At 44.6% G+C, this 27,452-nt stretch overlaps 2 protein-coding genes across 2 annotated transcripts in view; one reads left to right on the top strand and one right to left on the bottom strand.

Annotated features, from left to right (window-relative positions):
• Positions 1–27,452, top strand: part of NOL11 (nucleolar protein 11) — a 1,613,635-nt gene that overhangs the window by 494,227 nt on the left and 1,091,956 nt on the right. The gene's annotated exons all lie outside the window — the stretch shown is intronic.
• The window catches only part of DRG1 (developmentally regulated GTP binding protein 1), a gene marked incomplete in the record, with an annotated part of 230,452 nt that overhangs the window by 31,309 nt on the left and 171,691 nt on the right, over positions 1–27,452 (bottom strand). Inside the window, 1 exon segment of the mRNA XM_044085090.1 lies at positions 25,483–25,613. Coding sequence (XP_043941025.1) covers positions 25,483–25,613 — 131 coding nt within the window.

Genomic DNA, 27,452 nt, shown 5'->3' with positions numbered 1-27,452 from the left:
TTCTAACAGGCCAACACGGAAGGACTGTGGCTGACCCAAGTTCGCAGATGACTGCAAACTGGGCGCCATAACAGACTCTCCAGCTGACACAAGCATCCTCCAAAAGGGCCTCATAGAAACAGACAACTGGTGCCAGAGCCATGGCCTCAAGCTAAATGCCAAAAAGTGTATAATCATCCCCTTTGGCAAAAACAAAGTGCCCACAAATTTCCACATAGGTGGTAATCCATTAAGTACAGAAGAAGTAATTAGGGACCTGGGAACCTAAGTTGATAGCAATCTCTCATTTGACAACCACGTGGCCAAAGTGGTTAGAAAGCCAAAAACAGATGCCAAAGTTCACTAGACGAAAAACTCAGTAGGAAAAAAACACTTTAATACGAACAGCAGAGCTTTCGGATACAATCCTTCATCAATACTAAAAATACAAAAGTCCTTACTCTTTATATATAGGTCCAAACGGGTCATATGACCAGCAGCCAAAAAATCATATGACCTGAATATAAAAAATATATACACACAACAGTATAGCATTTAAAACATATATAAAACATATAAAACATAATAAATACAAATATGTGTATATCAATAAAACATATTACTGAAGAATATTACTAAAAAGATATATGTTACAAAGTACATGTCATAATCTAGACCTACTAAGCTTAACCAGAATTGGTTTAAGGCTCACCATACTATTAAGACCAGGTACAGAGTCGCTGGCGAGCCTCAGAATCCACCCATACTCCTTAATTTCCAAATTATTGTTTACATCTCCACCTCTAGGAGAGGGCTGGGCGGAGTCTATAGCCCTAAACTTAAAAGAATGTTGCTGTCCACACTCCGACCTATGTCTATATAATGCATTCCTATCTATGCATCTCCTAATCTCAGATTTGTGTTCTGTAATTCTTTCCTTTAGCTTACGTGTGGTTTTGCCTACATAAAACGACTTGCAGGCTACACAAGTAGCTAAATAGACCACATGCGTTGTGGCGCAAGTCGCTGATACATGGAACTTAAAGGTCATCCTATTTACAGGATGTTCAAATGTACAAGTCTCATCATCAATAATATCCTCACAGCAGGAACAATTGTGACATTTACGTGTACCAGAACTACCAAACAGAGGTAGGGTATTAATAGTAGGAAAGTCCTTATAACATAATGAGCTCTTAAGAGTTCTCATATTTCTATAAGCAAAGTAGGGTCTATTACCTAATAGTACTTTCAAATCATTAGATGCCATTAAAATTAACCAATTCTTAGACACAATTTGCTTAATAGAGGTTGTTCTCATACTAAAAGAAGTCACATACCTAACTACTGTTTTATCTAAACTAGTAGGAGTTTTATCCCCTATGTCTGCAGTATCAGGAAGGAAGGTCGGCACAAAGACCGTCTTTCTATCCTCTATCACTTTCCTTTTCTCATCAAGTAGTAATGTGTTATCATATCCACTAAAAGCAAAATCTGCTAGCATCTCATCTAGCTGTTTTCCAAAACATTGATTATCAGTATTAAGTCTACTTAATCTACATAACTGAGACCTTACAGTGCTCTTAAAAATATGTGGTGCATGCATACTGCTGGCATGTGTATACCTTCCTGCACAAACATCTTTGGTTTCTAACCATAAGTGGTTAGAAAAACATTTTATATAGCCCACCTAATCATGAAGGGATTCGCATCTAGATCAGGGGAGGTCATCGTGCCTCTTTACTCATCCCTCATCAGGCCCATAATGGAGTACAATGCCCCTTTTGGGATGTACCTTACCAGACACCTGCAGCAACTGGAAAGACCCCAAAAGTACCTCACCAAGAGGATCAAAGGGCTCAAACAGATGCCATATGCTGCCCGGTTAAAGAAACTCCAGCTCTACTCAGTGGCATACCGCCTGTTCAGAGGCAATCTGTGCCCGACGTATAAAGCCATGTCCAACCCGGAATTAATGGACATGCTGCACCTCAGAAAATGCAAATCCCATCGTGCTACGCGCTCGAGAGACGTGAACCTCAGCACTGAAATAAATAGGACATGCTGGAGGGACAGATTCATAACCCAGAGGCTCCCTTCACTCTGGAATAAAATCCCACTCCAGGTTAGGCAGAGTCCCTCATTGACTCTCTTCAAGAGGAATATTGATGAGTGGATGGGAGATCGTAGGTTTAACCCGGGTATCACTTCTGTGCCACTGTTAGACAGAGGCACAGTATACTAACCTTGAAAAAGGGCATAGCAAAATAAATTTAAAATGGGTGGCGAAAGCCAAACACATTCTGGCTAGGCTTATAAATGCCCTACGGCAGATAGCCTAGTATGAACCTATGAACCTATGACAAATGTCTTTGTCTATATTAAAGTTCATCCAGTGTGCCTTTTGCATTGTATTTCAGTTATCTATATTTAAACTGAAGTTGCTGTTCAGGGTCTGCTTGTAATGCCACAATCTACATACAGCAGGTTTGTTGATCTGTTCCCTCAGTCCTGTTTGCTAAAGTTGCTCACTACTAGTATGAACAGCAGTGGTCTCAGAGCTTAACTTTTATGCACACCCAACCTCCACTGGAACAGCCTGAGTCTTAACACTGTTCATACTTGCATCACTGGGACTCGTACATAGCCCACATTAATTCTACTCATGTCACCGGTATTATAAACCATCACAGGAATTCCCAAATCAGCTTTCTAGACACCTTGTCACATGATCTTCTACAAGTGTAGAACACCCAAATAGACATCTCTAGCTTCTCCACCATCTGTCTCACTGCGTACATAGGGTCAGCTGTGCTGGATAGGAACTTTATTTGCTTATCAACCATCTTAACTTTCCACAGCTTTATGTACTATCAGCCTCTCCAGCACTTTCACAACTGTGGGATGTATTAAAGGTATCAAAACCCTGTCAAACTGCACAAATGTCCCAACTGTTCCTGTACACTGGCACTAGAATGTCTATTCTACAGTCATCTCAGACTTGCCTCTCTCCCCACACTGCTACGGAGTAACTGTAGGGGCAAAGTCTACTCCAATTCATCCAGCATCTTGCTCTTACCTGGCATGACCTCATTTGCGCTTGCAGCTTTCCATGACTTCATTTTCCTTAGGGCTATTCTTACTTCTGTGCTGCATTTTTCCTCTTTTCTTTGTAGGTGGTGTATGTGGCAATACAACTTCCGTGGGAATTTCATCTAGCAAAACTGCATAATGGTCAAAGGTCTTCACCTCCTAAGTAAAACGTACAGGGTTCGATCTTCCATCCAATGCCTGTTTGGAGTTCCCATATCCTCTAAGTGTCTATGTGGGGCCCCTCCCAAAAACATGCTGGGTGTTTCCCCACCTCAAATTTACATAAATTTGAAAGGAATCATGAGTATTAACACAGTTTCTAGGTGGTGCCTATCAGGGCAAGTTGTGTAGGCCATAAATTTTAGGCATCAACTGTGTCCCCCAGTATCTTTTAAATAAACTGGGAAACTCAAGAGTAATGTTGATAAATATAATTTTACCATTATGCCCTCAAGGTTCCCACAACATTTACAAGTTTCACATATGTAATACATTATGCCATTTTCATAGTACATTGCATTGCTTCAGCAGGAGTTGTTTGACTGCTTAGGAAATTAAGTGCTATAATACAATTGAAGCAGAAGTTAACACTAACTATAAACCAAGATAAACCCGATGGGGTGAAGGGTGATAGAGCAGACAGCGAGCTTGACAAGTGGGAAACTAAAATGGACTGAAATTAGTCATACTCACATAGCCACTAGATCTTCTGTGGACAAGAATCCTGAAACACAGTAGCCCTCATAGTTAAAATGGATGGCAAAAATTCAGTGCTCTGTTATAAAACCAAAACAATACCAGAATTCTCAGAATATTACATTCAGAGGTGACTGGAATGCTAAAAAGTACAACTGGTATTTGAGAAGTTTGGCCGAACAGTGCAAAAACAGGACACAAAGCCTGGAAGCATTCTGCCACGACAATTCACTAGCCATAGAAACACTATTCTTCAATGGCAGACACGGCTATACATGTGGCTATCATCACATGGTTAAGATCAAAATAAAGTGACTATATACTTTTCAGATAGTGACAGAAGAGCTCTGCAGTCAGCAAAAACAAGATTGTTGCTCAGAATCAGATTCTTATAGGTTCATAGGTTCATACTAGGCTATCTGCCCGAGGGCATTTATAAGCCTAGCCCATAGTTTTGTGGCTTACGCCACCCCTTTAGTTTGGAGAAACTATGCCCATTATTTTGCTGTGCCTCTGTCGAGCAGTGACACTGAGGTAACCCCTGGGGTATATCTGCGATCCCCCATCCATTGGTCAAGATTCCTCTTGAACAAGGCCAGCGAGGTGCTCTGCCTCACATAGACCGGGATTTTGTTCCACAGCATATGGAGTCTTTGGGTGATGAATCTATCCCTCCAGCACGTCCTATTAATAACCGTGTCGAGGTTTAAGTCACCCGCTCTTGTGGCTCTGAGGGATCTAGATTTTTTGAGATGAAGCATGTTCATCAAATCTGGGTTTGACATGGCCTTGTATGTCAGGCATAGGTCACCTCTGAGCAAGCGGTAAGCAACTGAATATAATTGGAGTTCTTTCAGTCGGGCAGCATAAGACAGATTTTTGAGACCCTTTATCCTTTTGGTGAGGAATTTTTGTGGCCTCTCCAGCTGCTGCAAGTGTCGGGTCAGATACATTCCGAATGGGGCATTGTACTCGATCATTGGTCTGATGAGTGATGAGTATAGGGAGACTATGACTTCCCTTGATCTAGATGTGAATCCCTTCATGATAAGGTGGGCAATGTAGAAGGTCTTCCTAACTACTTTAGCAATATGGGTGTCGAATGAAAGGCTACTGTACACCTGGGAACTGAGGTCCCTGATAACTTCTTCTGTGATCAGGGGATTGCCTCCTATATAGTAGCTAGGGGTAACCTTATTTTTCCCGAAGGGTATGACTATGCATTTCTTGGCATTTAACTTTAGGCCATGGCTCTGGCACCAGTAATCCATTTCTGTGAGACTCTTCTGAAGGATATCTGTGTCGGATGTGTTTTCAACTACGGCGCCCAGTTTGCAGTCATCTGCAAACTTTGTCAGCCATAACCCTCCTATGTTTGCTTGTACTTCAGAAAAGTAGATGCCAAACGTGGGCCCAGGACTGAGCCCTGTGGTACACCACTTGTGACAGGCTTTGAGTCTGACATGGCGCCAGCAACTCTGACCCTGTGGGTTCTGTCACTCAGCCAGTTTGCAACCCATCTTGTAATGTATGGGTTTACATTTAAGTTGATGAGTTTATCAATGATGCCCGAGTGGGGTATTGTATCGAAAGCTTTCGCCAGGTCTAGGTAGGCTGTATGGACTGCCTTTCCTTCGTCAATGGCCTTGGTGACCATTTCGAAAAAGTCAACCAAGTTTAAGAGGCATGATCTGCCTTTGACAAAGCCAAACTGGGTTGGATCCAAAGTCTGCAAATTCCCTATGTCTTTATTTATGAGATCCATTATGATCCTCTCCATGGCTTTGCAGATAAGGCTTGTCAAGCTAATGGGACGGTAATTTCCAGGGTCGGTGGAGGCACCGCCTTTGTGGAGTGGGACCACAGTCGCTGCGCCACTCCTGGGTGCGATCCGAGGTGAGACTAAGATTAAACAGCTGTCCTAACTGTGGGTTTAATTCCTCGTTGAGTTCATGGAGCACACAGCCGGGGACACCATCAGGTCCCATGGATGCTGTGTACTTTGCCTTGGAGAGAGCAGTTCTCACCTGGGCGTTAGAGATGTTTGGGGGGCTACAATCATTTGGTATAGATATCTCTCCTTTAGTGGGGGGGGGGGAGAAGTTTGCACTGAACCTGTCAACCAGTATGTTGGCAATGTCTGTAGGATCAGTAATCTTCACATCATTTTGAACTAATTCTGAGCATATCTGGGAGTTTCCTCCTAGGTTTCTGACATAGCTGAAGAATGCCTTATGGTTGTCTTTAGAGTCCTTAGCTATTTTTTTCTCAAAATTAGCTTTGGATGATTTTATGAGAGCTCTTAGCTTTTACTTATAGTGATCAGCGTGTCTTACCTTTTAAGGATTTTGGTCTATCTTGTAGTAGCTTTCTCCTTTTCTTGTAGAGTTTGTTTATGGCTGGGGTCCACCAGACTGGACGCTTGCCTCTGGTACAAAGAGTCTTTGTTTTGCTTGGGATTGCCTGATCCATGCAGCCTGCAGGTGCTGGTAGAAGGCATTTGTAAGTGATTCAGCGGTTTGAGTAATGTTTACCGGTTCAGGGGCCTTAAAGGAGACCACACTAGTCTTTAGAAGTGTGAAGTCGGCTTTGAGAAGTTCTTTACTGTGGTCTTTTTATTTCGGGTGGGGCGGGATGAGGACCTCCAGCGAGATTAGTTTGTGATCTGATCTCACCAGTGAGGGGTATACTTCCGGTGTTGAACATTGTGCTCCCATGTTCGTGATGATGAGATCAAGTATGTTTTCTCCTCTTGTGGGGATGGTGACTAGTTGTTCCATGGCATTTGAGTTTATGAATTCCAGGAACTTTTGGGCTAGAGTGTTTGGGCTTGAGTAATGTTCCCAGTCTATATTAGGGTAGTTGAAGTCACCTAGTATGATGGTGTTCGGAGATACATTTATCCCCTCCAGTGTTTTCAGGAAGGCCATATGAGGTTCCCGAGTTTGCGAGGGTGGCCTGTAACATGCTACAAATTGCAGAGCAGTCTTGCCTATGGTTAATTGCACCTGGATAGTTTCCGATGCATCGTGCGTTGCCACCAATCTAGAGGTATGGGTGTCCTTGATGAATATGGATACCCCTCCTCCTTTCTTGGTATTGTCCGGGTTTTGGGGCCAGAACGCATGATATGAGGTAAAACCTAATAGTGCTGGGGTGCTCTCAGGAGCCTTGAACCAGGTTTCAGCACAGACATCGATGTTCTCCATACTGAGAAGGGCCTCGGTGCGTGCATCTTGAGGTTGAGACTTCTGGCATTGTGCAGCACTAGCCTTAGTTTTTTTCCTTTGTTTTGTTCAAGGGTGGTAGGTTTAGTATTTGAGCATTGTCTAAAAAAGGCACTATGGGGTGGCAAAAGCCTTTGCCAAAATCCGAATCCCAGGGTGACAAGTGCAAGCCGTCCCTTGCGAAGCAGCGTGGCTTGTCCAGCATGTCATCCCAGGCAGACAGACATTGGATCCCCTTTGAATGACACCAGAGTTTAAGCCAATTGTTAAAGCTGATCATCTTATCTCTGTATTGTGGCATCATTCTTGGTGAAGGTAGGATACTGCTCAAGGTCAGGGTCATACCTGCTTGGGCTACATAATCAGAGAGCTCCTCTATGTCTCTTTTCATGTAGTCCAAGGAGGTACGTCTCAGGTCGTTAACACCAGCGTGGACAATGATTGAGTCGTACTTGTACCTGCTGTTGAGAGACCTGAGTGCATGCGTTATGTGGCGGATTCTAGCACCCAACAGGCAGCTTACTGTGACCTTCTCCTTACTCAGTCTGGTGAGCGGGACGTCAGTGTGTCTGACTATGGAGTCACCAATGACTAGTGTATCTGGCATTGTGTTTGGCCTTAAGGGCTGTGACTGCTTGACACTCTGACTGTATGGTCTATGTGTTTCAGGTGTTGTGTTCTGAGGTGGTAGTTGTTTGGGTGTCTGCTTTGGTGGTCTCTGCTGTTTTGGTAGATTTTTGATCAGAGCCTCCGAGTATGTCTTTGTGTGTTTATGTGTATGATTTGAGGTTGTGATGGTATTATGTGAGACTGGGTCTATAGTGTGTGTGGTTACCTTCTCCTCCTGTCTGGTCTTGCCAGTCCTATGTTGAGAGAGCTCAGCCTCCAGTTTGGCCGTATAGTTGCATCTCTCGCATGTATTTGTGTTTTGTGGGAGAAGGAGAGGGTTGTCTGTGTACATGAGGCAATTGTAACATTGCCTCAATATTCCCAGGTTCACCAGCTGAGCAGGAGAGGACATTAGCAACTGATCCCTCGACATGCTAAAGGGAATAGCCAGAAAAACTTAAAGGTTTTGGGGAATGTGGGTGACCGAGAAACGGGGTTTGCTTTTTTGGGGTACTTTCTATAACAAGAGTGCTGTATCGAGGTGATAAGTACTGTAGGAGCAAGTGCTTGGCTATACAGATAGAGAATAGTCTACTTGGGAGTCAAGTAGAGATAATTTATAGTTGTAGGATACACTAAATAGAACAGTAGTATACTTTGAGGAAGGTAGTTTTAAGGGAAAATTTGAAGGGTGGACTTTAGGTAGCCCTAATAGTTTAAATCTGATTAACCGGCTGCCCTAGTGTGCAACGGTAGCAGCTCTGCGCTAACGTGCTTTATAGCAGGGGGCTGGAAAAAACAGGAAATTACCCAAAATGGCCAACAAATTACAAGTTGCTGCTTCTAACCACTCCTCTGAGGACAAACAAGCAGCTCAGTACTCCCCACTCCCACTGGTGAGTAAAGAAACTACCTCTGGCCACACAAGAAAATGGAGGAACACAGAAACCAAATACAAAGCCCAGGGATCAGCAAAATCTGATCACTGGAACAACTAGCTAGGAAAGTTCAGGAAAGGAGAAGTATTTTTTTGTTTTTTGTTTTTTTTTGCAAACAGACAGAAAAAATGCAGTAAATGCTGTGTTTTTGACTAAATTGCTATCAAAGGCTGGTACACTTGAGTGTATTAGCCTGTTTGTTACTTTTAAGCAATACTTTAGCCAACAAGTGCAAACAACAACTTAAGCCCACAAAAACAGGAAAATAAGGTAATAAAACAGTAATATAGGCACAAACAGTAGTCGAAAAGCTTAAAAGATCGAAAAATGCAAACTAAAAAGTTTAAAAAATACTTATGATCAAGAAAGTTGCTTTTTCTGCTCTCTGCTGGCTTAGAAACTCTGCAGGGGACCACGAGGAGCTATGCCAAGTTCTCTAATGCCAGAAAAGCCCGCCAAAGCGTGCTTTATAGCAGGGGGCTGGAAAAAACAGGAAATGACCCAAAATGGCCAAAGAATTACAAATTGCTGCTTCTAACCACTCCTCTGAGGACAAACAAGCAGCTCAGTACTCCCCACTCCCACTGGTGAGTAAAGAAACTACCTCTGGCCACACAAGAAAATGGAGGAACACAGAAACCAAATACAAAGCCCAGCACGCAGTTTAAAATAAAATGTATTCTGGCCATCCAAATATAAATATTCCAAACAAATACGTACTACAGACAAAAAACAGACTTTAAAGTGACTAGACCTGGTTTATAGACTACCTGACAAATCATGGGCAGAAGTCTGTGATACTGTCCAGGAGGTGGCAACAAAAAAAATCCAAGAGAGATTTAGGAGGCAAAAATGGCTCCGTGGAGACTTAAGAAATGGCCAAGGAAAGGAGGAGAGTAAAATGCAATAAAGATTGTGAAAAATATAAATCAGAATATCAAAAGGAGGCAGAGAATTATAAAATAAGCAGTATGAAATACCGCAAGACAGTAAAAGACAAGCAATCTCTTCAAGAGCAGTGACATTAAGGGATGCTTCCAAGTAAACAATGTGGACTGAAAGATGGATGTCTGTGTGGAAACAGATTACATGGCAGGAAAATGTTGCTTTGATTTCACCAGAAAAATCTATGAATGAATATGTTAGAGGCCAGTGGACTGGAAAAGATATAATTATGTCCCGATATCAAAAAGATCAGTATTACAGACTTCCTAGATTAACGAACAAGTGTACTTGTTTCATATCTTAGCAAAGTACTCCAAGACCCTACAAGCTAAGCTCCAGCAGTATACGGTCAAAAAACTGCCAGTTGTACAAGCTGGTTTTAGAGGCGCAGTGGCACAGAGCAAAATGACAACATCTGCCAGATGAAAAAGAAAAATAAAGTTCCACAAATATATTTACTTCTGCTTTGACTACTTTAAAGCCTTTGACTGGGTACAGCATAAATGGCGTCAATTTCTTATTTACTGACCTTAGATTACTGGGAAAGTATGAGTGGGTAGGAGCCCATTTCAGTGTAGGCCCAGGGAGAAAAGCTCCAAAGTATTACAAAACATTTTAACAATAATTCTGCATTTTAAAACGCAAAAAACAGCTACAATTTAACTATACCACGAACTACGTTAAGTAGTAAAAGAAGTGATTTAGGGTGAAAGCGTTAAGTACTTTCATGTTATGGACTTTATGTATTCTATGTACGTTTTCCTAGTTGGATTGTTTTGGGTGTATGGTGAACAATAAAATCTATTCAAGTGACCTCTGAAGAGCCTTCTGCATGTTTTACAATTTAACTATACCAAAATTACTCAACCAATGTTTTCATATTTCTAAACAAGTTAGATGACAATGACTTAACATTCAGAGAAATTGTAAACATCTGATAAGATAAATTAAAGACAAGTCAGTGTAATACAAAGAGTAATTGCAACACAAAGTGACAGAAAAACAGGCTTATGGCATACTTGGAGAGATTCAGGGGACAGAAATTGACAGAGATAAGGATGTGAGTGAAAGGAGAGTAAGGAGATGTAAGGTATGAACTGGTATTTGTTCAGATTTAGGGATATAGTTTATCCTGGTGTTGAGCAAGAACAGAGGCAGCTTTTGGATGGGAAGTCTTTCAGAATGGATGGAAGGGAGTATAATAAACCTGATGGATAGAGATAAGGAGTTCCAGGCCTTAGCAGCATAGTGTTATAGACCATACCCAGCAGATCTGATAGGTTTTTGGACAGGCAGGAGTGTTTTGGTCATTGGATTGTAACACTGACTGGGAACATAGTGCTGGACAAGCAGATGGATTTTGGATAATTATTAGGTGATAAAAAGGTGTGTGTGTCAGTGTGTCTGTGTGTCTGGGTTAGTTGACGGGTTAGTTCTAACCAATTTCTGCTTTTTAGTGCTATACAGTGGGGTGTTCCGAAATAGGTACTTGCTGTAAATTTAGCAGCTTTGTTACAGCATTGCTCAAGTTTTGATTTTTGTGATGCCTGCAGGTTAATAAGGATGGTAGCACCATAATGTGTGGGGAGGAGATAAGTTATGCAGGTGTAGCTTTGGTTGCGTCAGTGAGAAAGTTTTTGGCTCTATAAAGAATTAAGAAGTTATGTACTCACCATAACGTTCCATCTGAGAAGATGGACTTCATTTGTCAGCAACCTTTGGGAATCGGATCCGACCTCGGATCCGAGCCGGCAGTTTTCAACAGCTTTAGATCAGAGCTCCAAGCTCCTCCCCCTACCCATAATCCCCTGCCAACCCTGACTGACCCCAGATCAAGTTTCCCAACAGCAGAAACTGCTAGCAATGATTAATCCCAAGATATGCGAGTAAAACCCATGGACCTGAGTATGAGAACATTCGCAAGTGAGGGGGCAGGAGGGAGGGACGGTTGCTGACAAATGAAGTTTATCTACTCAGATGGAACGTTATAGTGAGTACATAACTTCTTAACCTGAAGTAGTTAACTTCATTTGTGCAGCAACCTTTGGGACAGAGTCCCCAGCTACCTGAACCTTGGGCGGCCTTCATGGAAGGATGTTCCAGAGCACTGCAGAGCCAAAGGATGCTCTCCCTCTGGAGATAATGTCCAATTTGTAGTGATTGATAAAAGTATGAGATGAAGCCCAAGTGGCTGCCGAGCAAATATCATCCAAAGAAACTCTAGCTCTAAAAGCCGCAGAGGTAGACTTAGAGTAGAGTGGGCATGGACTCCCTGAGGTATGGGCCTGCCCGAACTTTCGTATGCTAAAAGGATACACTGTGAAATCCATCTACAGTGTGTGACCTTAGATACAGATTTACCCAAGTTAAATTTGGCAAAGGAGACGAACAACTGGTCGGATTTCCTATGACCAGATGTCCTGTGGATGTAGAAGCGAAGTTGTCTATGCACATCCAATGAGTGTAGTTTGTATTCCCCTTTGTTATGGTAGTTAGGAAAAAAGACCGGCAAGTTGATGGACTGGTTAATATTTGACTCTGAGGCAACCTTGTGAAGAAAGGAGGGACTGGTCCTGAGGTAAACTCTATCCTTGTGAAAGGTCAAGTATGGGGGTTTTACACATAGGGCCTGTAGTTTAGAGACCCTTCGAGCCGATGTGATAGCGACAAGAAAAGCCGTTTTCCATGATAAGAATTTAAGATCTATAGAAGCTGCAGGCTCAAATGGGGGAGCTGTCAAGGCCTGAAGCACCAACTTTAAATCCCAAGGAGGGACTACATCCTTCACTGGGGGTCTGAGCAGAAAGGTGCCCTTCAAAAAGGTCTTGCACAACTTCGTGGTGATCAATGGGCCCAATTCATTTCCAACGTGATAATGAGAGATAACTGCTAGTCGATCCTTGACTGTGGAGGAACTAGCTCCCTGATGAAACAGTCCTGACAAAGTCTAATACAGCAGGCAGAGGAGCTGTAAAAGGATCCAAATTTTTGTGTTCCGCCCAAATGGAGAAATGTTTCCATTTGCTGCTATAGATCTTTCTAGTAGAAGGCTTGTGCGCAGCTACTAGAATGGTTTTAACTGGAGAAAAGATACCGGGAGTCCTAGCTATGAGTGGAACTGGAGCAGCCAAGCTGTGAGCTTGAGGTGGTCCAGGTTTGGGACTGGGAGATCTAGGGGGTGGGATCCAGAATCCAAGGAGGATTCACGAGATGAGACCAAAGGTAAGGGAACCAGGTTTGACAAGGCCAAAACGGGGCAATGAGGATTATCCTGCTCCCCAACCGACTGGCTTTCTGAAGAAACTTCAGCATTAGAGGAAGAGGAGGGTAAACATAAAGAAGACCGGGAGGCCAAGCATGCACCAGAGCGTCTCTCGGGGGTTCCCCAGAGGGGGAAATGAGAGTGAAGTGGTCGTAACATTTTGTGTTCGAGGGAGAGGCAAAGAGATCGCAACAGAGTTGACCCCATTTGGCGAAGATCCGATTCGTTATCTCGGGATTCAGAGACCACTCGTATGGTAACAGGATGGTGCGACTTAGTTTGTCCGCTAAGATGGTGGACCATCCCGGAATGTGTGTTGCTATGAGAAAGCAGTTGGTGGAGATCGCCCATTTCCACACCCTCATGCCCTCTCGACAGAGTGGGTAAGACCTGGTTTCCCCCTGTTTGTTGATGTATCAGACAACATACATGTTGTCCGTCTGAATCGCAATCGTTACTATGGGAAGAAGGTCCTGAAGTGCTTGCAACGCTAACAGCACTGCCCTCATATCTAGGACGTTGATATGCAGTGAGGTCTCCGTGAGGTCCCACGTGCCTTGGACTGTCCTGCCCGAACAATGCCCCCCCCACCCGAGGCGGGAGGCGTCCGTGGTCACCGTGGCTAGTGGAGGGGTCATAGAAAAGGGGCGTCCTTGCTGAAGGTCTGGCGATTGGAGCCACCATAGGAGGGCCCTCTTGCAGGCCCTGCTAAGGGGAACGGGATGGCTCAGAGGGTAGTGAAGAAGGGACCACTGGACCTGGAGGGTCCATTGTAAGACCCTCATGTTCAAACGTGCCACTGGCAATAGTTTGATCGCTGTCACCATCGAGCCAAGAGCCCTCAGGACCAATTCCACCGGGGGAGCTGGAGATTGTAGAATGGCCTTCACATGTAGCCTCAGGGATAGTAGCCGGTCTGTGGTCAAGAAAACTAGGAGCTTGCTTGTGTCCAATCTGGCCCCTATGAAGTCTATAGTCTGAGTCGGAGTAAGAGATGACTTCTCTATGTTGCTAGTGATCCCCAGCCGGGGAGCTAGATGGAGAAAGTAGTTTCTGGCTGTACAGAGTAGATGCCTTGTCGGGCCAGTCAGGAGCCAGTCGTCCAGGTAAAGGAAGACCTGAATTCCCTGGAGCCTCAGGTGGGCCGCTATCACTGCTAACACTTTGGTGAACACCCTGGGGGCTGTGGTGAGACCAAAGGGGAGGACCCTGAATTGGAAATGACTGGCTCCCAGCTGGAAGTGGAGGAAACTCCTGGATCGCCTGTCCATCAGAATGTGGTAGTACGCATCCTTGAGGACTAAAGAGCACATCCAATCGTTTTCCCGCAAAAGGGGGAGAATGGATTGAACAGTGACCATGCGGAACTTCTCTTTGGTTACTGACAGGTTCAGGGAAGAGAGGTCAAGGATCAGTCTCAAGTCCCCTGTCTTTTTTGGCACCAAGAAGAACCTGGAGTAAAACCCGGACCCGCACTGGTTTGGGGGGACGTGTTGGATGGCTCTTTTTTCCAGCAAATGTTGGATTTCCATTGCCGCGGCCTCCCTCTGCTCGGGTGGGACATCGGGGAGGTATCTGGGGCTGCGTGGATAACGAGAAAAGGGAATTTGGTATCCTCTGGATATGATGCGAAGCACCCAGCGGTCTGTCGGGATAGACTCCCAAGCTGCTGGGTGCTTCAAGAAACGTTCCCCCCCCCCCCCCGACTGCCTCCAGAGTGGAGCAGTCGGGCAACCCCACAGGGGTGTTGCATGGGTTGGTCCGAGAAGGGTTCTCTGGATCCAAAGTTCTGCGGGCCCCCTCTGCCTCTAGGGCGGCGTCCACCCTGCCCTCCTCTGCCGCGGAAGGGCTTGGAGTCCAGAGCAGGATGGGACTGTTGCGACTTCTGGAACCGCATCTTCTTCTGTCCCTTTTGGTTCTTAGAAAAGGACCTCTGGGGAGCAGAGAAGTGGATTCCGATGGCAGACAACGTATTCCCGTCCTTTTCGCTCTGGACCAAGGTATCTCGCACAGTTTTGCCGAAGAGGGCAGAACCATCAAAAGGGGCATTAGCGAACGACGCCTTAAAGGGTTCCGCGAAATCACAGTGTCGGAGCCAGGCCTGGCATCTCATAAGGCCCGCTCCGCCGGCTCCAGCGGCTCCTTCTGTGGCATGACAGAAGCCGCACAGAGGTGTTGGATATGGATCGTAGAGTGGCCATCCGGGTGGAGTGCGATTGTTTGTCCTCTGCTGACATGGACTCGGGGGGCGACTCAGCGTACTCTTTAATAAGGTCCCGCTGCAGTCAGAGCACGTGCCATGTAGTTCAGCGACCTCACCGAGAAGGTCGCTGAACTAAACACCCGCTTCCCTAGGTGGTCCATCGACTGAGACTCCTTGCTCGGGGGATGAACAGAGGGACTCTCCTGAGCAAGTTCCCTATTGGTGGCCGCCGCCACCAACATGGCATCTACCGGGGGACCCTTACTCCAGTGGGACTTGTCAGAGGGTGGGATAAGGATCTTGTCCGGATGCTTGGGGACTGGCTCCACAGTGTCCGGCTCCTTCCACACCCTGGTAGTGATCAAATCTACCAGGGGGGGGGGGGGTCGGCCGGAGGGAACACCCAAGAGGTAGACTGGCCTGCTTCAAACGCCTCCAGGAACAAGGATTCGTCCGAGGTAGGCTTTGGGGCAGACCATCCCCCTTTATTCTGAGGATCTCCATGATGTCACCAAATGAGACATCTTCGGGGGGTGATCTTGGGGAGCCTTCCCCTTCCTCCAAATCCATGTCTTCAGTCAAGGACTCGGGGGGGGAGTCCAGGTGCCTCCTCTTGCACCTTAGCCAGAGGGACCTCCTCGGGGGCTGTCCGTGGAGGCCTCACCAGCACCGTCTCCACTGGAACTACCAGACGCCGCGTCAGGCTGTCCTGTCCTGAGGGGCGAGGTGATGGAAAATTGAGAAGGAAGGAGGGTAGGGTGGGTGTGTGGCAAGGGCCGGGGCTGAGTCCCCAGAACCCTCCACTCCGTCAAGCCGCCCGAATGCCAAGGGACAACAGCTCTCTCTCAGATCCTCAGCAGACTCTCCCTGGATCCGATGGGATGGATCGGGACGTGATCAACCATCAGGATCAGAAAGACCAGGAGATACCACCGGATCCGAAGCTCAGCCCTTGGCTCCAAGAGCTCGGATCCGAAAAAAAAATGGACCCAACAGACTCTAGGGAAGTGTCAGCGCTGAAGTACCCGAGACTATTGGCACCGACACCCCCCTGGCTCCAAGGCTGCCCGGCTCCGAAGACTCCGAACCCACGAAACGGGGCAGAGAAGGAGCTATCGGGCCAAAAAAGGGGGTCGAGATCCCCCCGGAGGGAGGGAGGCAGGAGCACTCCCATCTGCAGTTGGGCCTGGAGAAATCTTCTCATCATCCGGTCCAAATCTGCATCTGTGAGACTTCTCGTAGAGCTCGAGGCCACCGATGCGGGGCGGGAGTGTCACCTCGATGACCTCGAAGGAGATCGGGTCTCCTCCTCCTCAGGACCCGGTGAAAAACACGGGGACCAGATCCGAGAAGGAGGAGAACCAGAAGACCTGGAGGGAGAAGACCGCTTAGCCGGGGGGGGGCGAAGCGGAGGCCTCAGCCCGCCGCTTGTGGTGCTTCTCCCTCTTCCTTTCTTTCCTGGCCTCCCTCTCCTCCGAGCCTAAGGTGGGAGGTTGAGTCCCGGCCGGGGGGAGGGAAGCAGGAGTGGCAGCCGCTGCGGGAGCCGAATCCGGGGGCAGAAGACCCACCAGAATCAGCTTAGACCTCCGGTCCTTTAGTGCCCTGGGGTTGAACGCTGCACAAACGGTACAACCAGAGGACAGGTGTTCAACCTCAAGGCACAATACACACAGAGTGTGGCCATCCGCTGGGGACAGCTTATGGCCACACTCGATGCACTTAGAAAATATCAACTTTGGGGCCTCAGACATGCTCAAGAAAGTAACTCACACACACAAGGCCCCAAACACACACACACAACACTGACGGAACCACGAAGGTAGGGGAAGGATAAAGTACAGTTTTGTACCTACCATAAATGTAGATGTCCGATAGGTATGCATCTGCAGTCATAACATATGGGTTGTCCTGCCTTAGGCAGCCCTCGGTCGGCCCGATTCCAAAGTCTGGGTCTGGCCTCGGCTGATGTCGCACTTCACCCGACGTCATAGCTCCTGGGGTATAAAGGCATCAGCCGACGCCATTTTCCTCAGTGTTTCTTGCCCCAGATGCCAGGTGCCCTCTAAGAAGGCTAAATTTGGATAATTGCTGTAAATTCCAAAAAGGAGCAAACAAAATATATATATATATATACATATATACATACAAACAAATACACCATAATAGATTCCCCCAGCTAGCTGAAAGAGGGGTAAGCACCCTAGGAATACCACAGAGGGGAAGGAGGGTGGGTAATCCTGACTGCAGATGCATACCTATCGGACATCTACATTTATGGTAGGTACAAAACTGTACTATGTCCTTCAAGGATACATCTGCAGTCATAACATATGGGTAGAATACCATAGCCAAACTGGGGGAGGAGGCACTAAGATAAAGATGGTGTAGTTAAGATCCCTTGTAAAACTGCAGTTGCAAAGCCTGCTCGGGATCTGGAGTATAAAGGAAGATTGTAATGCTTGGCAAATGCATGCACGGAGCTCCAAGTAGCAGCTTCTAAAATGTCTTTGGTAGCCACTCCTCGTAGAAAAGCTGTAGTGGTGGCTGTAGCCCTTGTGGAGTGAGGCCTGATATTTTCAGGAGTTGTCTTTCCATGAAAAGAGTAACAGAATCGAATGCAATTTCCCATCCATTTTGAAATTGTCTGTTTGGAAATTGCTTTTCCTTGCACTCCTGTTGCATAAGCTACTAGAAGCTGGTCAGTTTTTCTGCTGGTCTTAGTTCTGTCCAGGTAGTAGCGCAGTTGTCTATGTACATCTAAGGTGTGTAGTAGCTCTTCCCCTCTGTTCTGTGGGTTAGGGAAGAACGTAGGTAAATGAATAGCTTGGTTCAAGGATACCCTGGATACCACCTTTGGCATGAAAGTAGGATTGGTTCTCAGAGACACTCTATCCTGGTGAAATATAAGGAAAGGCTGTACTGCCATTAATGCCTGTAACTCTGATACCCTTCTTGCTGAAGTGATTGCTAGAAGGAAGGCAGTTTTCCAAGATAAGAACTGTAAGTCTGCTGATGCAGCTGGTTCAAACGGGGGAAGTGTTAATTTTTCCAGCACAAAATTGAGATCCCATGCAGGCAGAGGTGGTTTCCTTGGAGGTTTTACATTTTTGATCCCTCTTAGAAATTGTCTGAGGAGAGGTTGAGAGAAGATAGGAGGATCCATGTTGTACTCTGCTGAAATTGCTGAAGCATGAATCTTAATGGAAGAATAGGACAGGCCATTGTGGAACAGTTCTGCTAAGTATTCTAGGATGTGTGCTAGGTTTGCAAGCGTGACATCTGTTCCCTTTGATGCACTCCAAATGAGAAATCTCTTCCATTTGGCTGAGTATGTTTTCCTTTTGGAGGGTCTGCAAGCCTCCAGGATAATGTCCTTGACTCTCTGAGATAAAGCAGGCTGGTTTGGTTTCATGCAATTTTCCAGGCAGTTAGCTGCAGCGTTTTCAAGTTTGGATGCAGGGTCTTGTAGTTGTTCTGTGTTAGAAGTAAAGGCCATAGAGGTAGAGGCCATGGGTTCGTCCGAGACATGCTTCTCAGTAGCGGATACCAATGTTGCCTTGACCAGTCTGGCGCTATCAGAATTACCTTTGGCTGTTCCTCCCTGATCTTCAGTAGAACCTTGTACATCAATGGGAGAGGTGGGAAGGCATATACTGTCAGGGCCTTCCAGCTGAAAGAAAGGGAGTCCACCCTCCAGGCTTGTGGGTGGTATTCTCTTGAGCAGAATTTCTTCAGTTGGTGGTTGAGTGGGGAGGCGAACAGGTCTATTTCTGGCATTCCCCATTTCTTTGTTATGGTTTTGAAGATATCTGGATGCAGCATCCATTCGTGAGCATCCGTGGTAGTTCTGCTTAATTTGTCTGCTAGTGAATTCTCTTTTCCTGGTACGAATCTGGCCTGCAGTTGAATGTTGAGATTCAGGCCCAGGTTCCACAGCTCCATTGCCATCCGGCATAAAGGGTAGGAGTGCGTGCCTCCCTGTTTGTTGATGTACCACATGACTGTGGTATTGTCCGTCCTTATCAGCAGGTGTCCTTGCTGAAGGAATGATTTGAATGCCTCTATTGCATGCTTCACTGCCAGCATCTCCTTTAGATTTATGTGTAGATTCAGCTGGTCTTGGGACCATAGGCCTTGGATACACTTGTCTTCCATGTGTGCGCCCCAGCCTAGGTCGGAGGAGTCCGTGGTGATGGTCTGCCTTGGTTGTGGTTTGTGGAAAGGCAACCCTCTGTTGGTCTTGCAGGCCTGAGCCCACCACAGGAATTCCTTTTTCAGGCATGGAATGATTGGTATCATGGTTTCTAGACTGTGTCTGTGTTGAGACCATACATTTCTTAGGTACCATTGTAATTTCCTCATATGCAGTCTGGCATGTGGTATCAAGATTATGCAGGATGCCATGTAACCCAGGGCCTGCAGGACTTTCCTTGCAGTAAGCTGAGTTTGTCTTGTCAATGCCGTGAAGTAGACTGGAAGTTGTTTTTGTTTTTCTTCTGTGAGAAAAGCCATCTGAGTTAGTGTCCAGTTCTGCACCCAAAAATGTTATCCTTTGGGATGGCACTAGTCTTGACTTCTGTATGTTGACTGTGTATCCCAAAGCTTGTAATAGTTGTATGACATAGGCCAAATCCCTTATTATTTTTGTCTTGTTGTCCGCTTGTATTAGGCAGTCGTCCAGGTATGGGTAGATTTGAATTCCCTGAAGCCTGCAAGATGCAATTACTGATGCCAGGCATTTCGTGTATACTCTGGGCGCAGTAGATAAGCCAAAGGGCAATGCTGAGAATTGATAATGCTCTGATCCTGCAAGAAATCTGAGGTGTCTTCTGCAATCTGGTCGTATAGGGACGTGCAGGTATGCCTCCTTGAGATCTAGAGTCACCAGCCAAGACTCCTTGCCCAACATGGGAAGAAGTTGCTGTAGGGTCAGCATTTTGAATTTTGGTACAATGAGATATGTGTTCAGTGCGGACAAGTCGAGAATAGGCCTCCATTGAGTTTCTTTTCTTGGTACAAGGAATAGTCTGGAGTAAAATCCTTGGCCTTGTTCCATAGATGGTACCTTTTCTATTGCTCTCATCCTTAGTAGGTTGATGACCTGTTTTAGAGCCTCTGACTTCTGGCTTGGTGGAAGGTTTGGCATTCCTCTCTTTTTTGGTAAAGTGTGGAAGTGAAACCTGTAGCCTTTGTCTATTGTTTGCAAAGTCCATTTGTCTCCTGTAATGCAATGCCAGTTTTTTGAAAATAAAGCTAACTTTCCGCCCAAGGGTGTTTCCAATTGTTCCCTGGTAGGCAGAATCAGAGCCAAGTCATTGCGTCTGTCCTGTGGAAGTGGTTGCAGTCGCAGCTGTGGAGGCACTCCTCTGGTTGTCAGGTTGCCACTGACGGCCCCTGTAGGCACCCCTTGATTGACCTCTGCCTCTTGGGCGTCTATTTCTGCCTCTCTGTGCTCTGGTGGTGTCTGGAAAGGACCAATTCTTTGAAGGCCAATTTCTGCTGAACCTCGGAGGTTGGACCTGCAGAAAATCCTTGACTGTTTGCACAGATTTTGCCTTTTCTTCCACTTTCTTTAGTACCTCCTGTGCAGGGGAGCCAAATAAACTTTGTTTCTCCATAGGGGCATCTAGGAGTTTAGATTTAACATGGTCTGGCAAGGATTGCTCTTTTAGCCAGGCATGCCTTCGAATCACTGCTCCAGTCATAGCTGATCTAAATGAAGCCTCCAGTGCATCATAGCCACATTTTAAAAAATGATTACTGACCTGCTGAGAATTGTGTACCAACTCCTGAAGGGACTTACGGTCTAAAGGTTCAGGAGAGGAAAGCTTTTTATTTAGCTGATCTAACAAAAATTCCTGGTACTGTATCATGTGAAATTGACAGTTTAAAGCCCTGGCAGAAAGAGTAGCAGATGTATAAACTTTTTTACCCCATCTCTCTAATGCTCTTGATTCTCTTTCAGAGGGTAGGGGGTTTTTGGCAGAGGCAGCTGCAACACCCTTGGGGCCCTGAGAAATGGTTTCTGGGTCTGCAGAGTAGGCCTTGTACAAGTGGAAATGAGAATCCGGGACCCTGTAATATCTGTCAGGTTTGGCAGGGGCCGGGGGAAGAGAATCAGGGGCTGAACAGGCATCATTGTATGCATCATCAACAACTGATAGTACAGGTGGTATATGGCTAGAGGCCTATGCTGTGGCAAGTGTAAAAAAGTCCTTAGCCTTTTTCTAGAATCAGAGAAATCCTGACCCTGCCATTGGAAATGCTCCCTCATTGAATGTAGAGTTTCCCCAAATGAAAATTCTTCTGGGGGGGAGGCAGAAGGAATGGAGTCTTCTGCATCCGAATCCTCATAAGGTGAGTATGGGCCTTCCTGATGGTCTGATACATCTGATCCATCCGAGGAATAGTCAGAGGAAAGAGGTTCAGGGGGTTCAGTCCTAGGCCTTTTTTCAGGAGGGGGTTGTGAGGCCCTGTCTGGGTGAGGTTGGGATCCCCTGATCAAAGAAATAAGGTCCTCAGCGAGGCTGAGAATTTGAAAACTTGAGGAAGGTCTGTGAGGTGGAGCTTTTGAAGGTAAGGCCTTGGAAAGTTTAGCTGCTTTAGCCCTGGAGAAGGCCTTAATAGACATAGAAGCAGGGGGTCTAGCTGCCCCACGTGCAGGAGTAGAAATGTCCAACGGAATGGTGTCGGACAATTCTAGTGCGCCTGCTTCTTCGGTAGGAATTTCTGTAGCCGACTCCGCCGGGGCCTCTGAGGCCTCGGTAGTCGGAGGCATGCTTGCGGCCGGAGGAAGAACAGAGGACTCTGTTTCAGCCGAAACAGAGACACTCGCGGTAGGCCTAACCGTGGTTTCAGCCGAAACCGCGGGCCGAGAGTGTTGGTCCTTTTCCTTGCGTTTTTTAGCTAAATGAGTAGTCCGAGTCTCAGACGGCATTTTATATGCAAAAGCGGGACCAAAAAACTCTTCTGCAAACTCCGACCGACATCTAAGTGTCCGTCGGTTGAAGGAGGCACAGGCTAAACAAGCTGATACGTCGTGGTCTGGGCCTAAGCAAGGAAGGCAGTAAGAGTGGAAATCCTTATGAGGTATTTGTTTCCCACAAGTTAAACAATTATTTACTTTTTCTGACATCGGCTGAGGCAAGAAAGAGTCCCCAACGGGGTACTTAGCTTTTTAGAAGTCTTCGGTAGCTGAAATCTCTGGATCTGACCGACCGGCACTTGCGAACAGCTTCTGCTTCGGGCACCGCGCGGCAAGAAAGACTGAGGAAAATGGTGTCGGCTGATGCCTTTATACCCCAGGAGCTATGACGTCGGGTGAAGTGCGACATCAGCCGAGGCCAGACCCAGACTTTGGAATCGGGCCGACTGAGGGCTGCCTGAGGCAGGACAACCCATATGTTATGACTGCAGATGCATCCTTGAAGGACATCTTGAAGTAAAATAAACTAAGAGAGTTTAGACTAAAAAGGGGGCTAAACACACTCTCACACCAAAGATTAAAGAAAAGATTTAAAAAATTAAATTTTTCCTCACAAAGAGAACGAGAACGCCAGGAGACTCAGCATCAAGCTGCTGAACGAAACCGCGGCAAACTAGATCTGGGGTCAGTCAGGGTTGGCAGGGGATTATGGGTATGGGAGGAGCTTGGAGCACGGATCTAAAGCTGTTGAAAACTGCCGGCTCGGATCAGAGGTCGGATCCGATTCCCAAAGGTTGCTGCACAAATGAAGTTAACTACTTCAGATCCCTAGTTTCTTATTAGTTTTTCTTATGCAATTTTGTACATTCAGGTCAAACAAAGGATCATCCACTATCTTCCCTAATAAATTTCCTATGAGAAGTGACTTCAGTGGTTGTATTATCACCAAGAGAGAACTTTAATTTTTTTATGGGAGGGGGATTTGAGGGGAAAAAATACGTATTTTTTCTTGTTAGGGTTGAGCATGAGTTATGAGTTACAAAGCGATGTTTCAGTCCTTGTTAAAGCTTCCAGAGTAATTTTTTGCAGGTGGGCCATGTTGTCAGATGTGCATATGAATGCACAGTCATCAGAATACTGTATTAGGGATGCCTTTTGTGTGGATGGTGTTGGTGAGAATGTTAAAGAGGGGAACAAGGACAGAGCCTTGTGGTAAACAGGCGGTGACAGATACGGAGAGAGGTTAGAGTGCCACTTTACCAATCGATACCTATTGCTTTTGAACCATACAAGGGTGGGCTAAGAGAGACCTAATGAGGATGCCTCAAGCAGAAGTCTGTTGTAACAAATTGTGTGGAATGCTTTAGACAAGCCTAGAAATAAGAAGACTAGTCTGCCTTTATCTATAGGTTTATTGATCGTGTCTACAGAGTTAGATGTTTAGTGTTAGTACTACATGAAGGATGGAAACCATGTTGTGTTGAGGGTAGGACTTTTTGCAAGAGAGAGTTTATCAATCGTTTTTTAAATACACTTTTAAAGTATTTTGGAGAGGGGGGGTAAAATTGCACAATGGAGGAAATTTTACAGGTGTGACTAACTTTAGATCTATAACAATGGGATAGCGTGTGACTTTTTCCAGAGAGAAGGAAATCGGATTCTTGGATTAACCTATTTATATTTCTTAGAGAAAGGGGAACAGGAGCATTTTTCTTCTGAAAGATCTGTACCCTGAACAGGTAATTGTTGGAACAAAATGTGGAATAACTGGCTGATTTAGGATTTGGGAAAGGATGCACAAATCACCATAGTTATTTAACATGCTGAATATACAACGGAAAATGCAGAGAAAAAACTCAGCATGTTTATATCAAACCAGCAGTAAGAAATATCAAGCTACCTCTGATAACAGTGAGGAAAACTCTGAACAGCCTGCTGATAAAAGTGAAAGTAGGAAGTACAAAAGTGGACTTATACCGTTTACATATAGGGAGAAAATGTGCTAATATATAGGGAGGAACTCAGACTTTATTTTGTGGGCTGAAGGCTCTATGGAGATGATGAGCAATGAAATTAAATCACCTGCTTCTTGGAAGAAAAGCTATACTACAACATTTTAAGCAAAGACAGCACACTGTCAAAGATGTGCACAATCAAAGCTATGGTTTGCCCAATAACATATGGCTAAGAATTTAGCTATAAAGCCATGCATCAGGAAATTGATTTTAAACAATGGCGTTGGAGAAAACTGACAATTTAGTGGATTGCAAGACCAAGTCATTCAATATTTAAAGAAATTAATGCAGACAGTTTACTGGAAGGTCTTCACGTTATGTGATCAAAGGAAGACAGTGATGCTGGGAAAGATGATGGCAGAAGGGGGAAGCACAGGTTAAAATGGATAGACAGCATTACTGAAATAATGAAAATGAAACTAAGAATGTAAAGACACATCCACTGACAGACCTGGTGCACTAAACTCTTAAGATCAGTGTGTTAAATTTAACTAAATGCCTAAGTAAGTCAACACAAGAATTACTACTTGGCAACCTTGTAAGCTTAAGCTTTACTTACAACTGATTACACTTCATTTTCACCAGTAGGGTCTTGTGTTGTTTTAACTGCACACAGGTCATGACAGTACTAGACACAGCGGCATGTAGAAAGAAATGAGAGTAACGGAAGCAAACTGTGTGCATTGGGCAAATGCCAAATGAAACAGAGAATGGAAAAGCAGCAGAACAATCCAAACAGAGAAACAAAAGTACAGCTGAAGGACAAGGAAAAAGGCAACAGACACAGAGGAAGAAAATTGTGACAATAATGAAAGTTGCAGAATTTAAGCTGACATTCATTGAGACAAGATGCAGTATTAGCCATGTCTATTTAACTAGGTAAAGAGGCTGGAGCAAGACGGGTCTACCTTCAGGAGCTATTGCATAACACAGCTGCAGTGAACATCATCAGGTAAAGAATGAATGAAAAAGTAGCCTGCAGCCACCATCAAGTGTAAAAACCTGCAATTTCAACACCTGCAGCCATCTGATGCCCAGTGAATGTGTGAGCAATCTATCAAGTGTTCTCAGTATTTTTGAGGAGCAGAAAATGCATGCAAGCCCTTTAAAAGGGTAGCACTGTTTCTTGTCCTTCAGAAACACCCCAATGGATACCGGACATCTATGAAAAGTGTCATCCTACTATCTGCAGGCAAAGTGTTGCAATTATGTACAGGAACAAACTAGTTATTTTGCTTTTGGTACGGTTCCAAACATGAAAAGAGACCTGGGAAGTAAAGTAAGGGATCAGGATACATCTATACAATGGGCTGGCGCATAAAACTAAAAGATTCAGGAGAAAGACGCTTACAACGTACCTGAGGAAACTTAAGTATATAAAGGGAATGGACACCAAATAAATCAGTGAATGGTGTAGAACGAAAAAAGCAAACAAAAAAATGAAGTGCTAACTTACTAATTACATACACCATCACATTGCTTGGTGCCTGTAAGCACCATTTTCAGGTTTTCAGGAAAGTACTGCAGCGTAATAAGATGGTCTTTGCAGAAAGAGAAACAAGGCATATCATCCAAAAAACAATCAATTACCTGTTTCCTTCAACCACATCAATGAGGTCATCAGCAGTGGCATCGCTGCGCAGAGTAATGTCAGCATTGTGAATTTTATATTCAGCCAGGATACTCTTCACTGTATCAACGTCTAGTTCGCTCTGGGGTACCTGCGGGGAGAGAAAAATAAATGTTTTTAAGCGAGGGTACAAGTGTAAGCAAAACTGCCCTGTTGGGAAGGCTACAGGTCATGTTCTGATGATACCAAGTGAGTGGCCAGAGACAAACATGTTTGAATCCAGTGCAACAGGAAGAGCATGATGCAGCTGGGACTTATTCTCTCATGTAATCAGGATGAACATGGACACTGGAAGGAGAAAGGTAAACCAGAAGAACAGAAGGTCAAAGAGATAGAAAAGACACCTGTCCCCAAAAGCCCTTACAGTCCACAGATCTGCCAGCATCCAAAACTCATGTCAACTTTTCACACTGGATAACTGGAGAAAGCAAGAAGCCCCACACACCAAAAAGGAGCACAACATATTGAAACAAATAAAAAAAAAAACATAATCAGCATGTTTTAACCTTATGCTCTTAAATGACTAATACAACTGTAACATGAAGGGGATTTTTTTCTAAACAGCCATGACAAATTACCAACTCTGAAGGATTCACTTAGGCAAGTGAAATGCAATAACGTAACAAAGTTGGCTAAAAAATTAAATCTAAACAATTTTGGACTTTGCAGAAAAAGAGAAGCACAATTATTAAATAACTAAAAGTAGAATCTGTGTATAATAACTCCTTCAATGCATGAAGGAAAGTGTAGAAGTGTTTGTAGTTGGTGCGTCTTCAGAATTAAAAGTTATAGGCCCCGTAAACAAAATTCATACATATAATCAAATCAGTATTTAATGTTTTTTATTCATACAAAGCACTGTCTTAATACTAATCATCGCATTAAACTCGCATGAGAAATCAATTTGTTAGTTATTTAGAAATATCACTCCAGTAAGAAGAAAATAGTACAGTTGTGTACACTTGCATAAATGTAGATGTTAGAGTGCATTCACTGTTGCAGTCATTACATTTGGGTAATCTGATGGCAGGTTGCCCTCAGTCAGCCTGAATTCCAAAGTCTTGGGTCCTGCGTCAGTTGCGGTCTTCTCTTCATGACGTCAGGTCGTTAGAGGTATAAAACATGCAGCCAACGCCATTTTCTTCAGTTTTTCTTGCCCCCGATGTCAAGTGCCCCCAAAAGGTAGCAAAATTGTATGTGTGTATATATATATATATATATATATATATATATATATATACACATATACATATATATATATATATATATATACACATATATATATATACATATACATATATATACATATATATATATATATATATATATATATATATATATATATATATATATATATATATATATATATATATATATATATATATATATATATATATACATATATACATATATATATATATATATATATATATATATATACATATACATATATACACACACATACATACATATACACACATGCATCAATATAAAACTTTACCTTCATCTACAAGCAAATACACCACATAGGTTGTAGAGGATAGAGAAAGAAAGATACATTTCAGAATGACAGGGGGATGGCGGGAGGGTAACCTGGACTGCAACAGTGAATACACTCTAACATCTACATTTATGGTGAGTGTACACGACTGTACTATGTTCTTCGTGTTTCACTGCTGCAGTCATTACATTTGGGTAGAATCCCAAAACTATGGTTGTGAGGCTGGAGCTAAAGAGCATTAGGTGCGGCTATAAGGCCCTGCAGCACTGCAGTGGCAAAGCCTGCCCTGGACTTAAAGTAGAGAGGCAAATGGTAATGCTTTGTAAAGATATGAACAGAACTCCAAGTAGCAGCCTCTAAAATGTCTTTGGTTGGTACTCCTCTGAGAAAGGCTGCTGAAGTAGCTGCAGCTCTAGTGGAATGAGACCT

This window comes from Protopterus annectens, chromosome 10.part0 (assembly GCF_019279795.1).
Source record: "Protopterus annectens isolate FY-2018-M chromosome 10.part0, PAN1.0, whole genome shotgun sequence".
NCBI classification, from domain to species: Eukaryota; Metazoa; Chordata; order Ceratodontiformes; family Protopteridae; genus Protopterus; species Protopterus annectens.
Note: the sequence above shows the minus strand (reverse complement) of the source record. Positions and strands in the feature narration are given on the sequence as shown.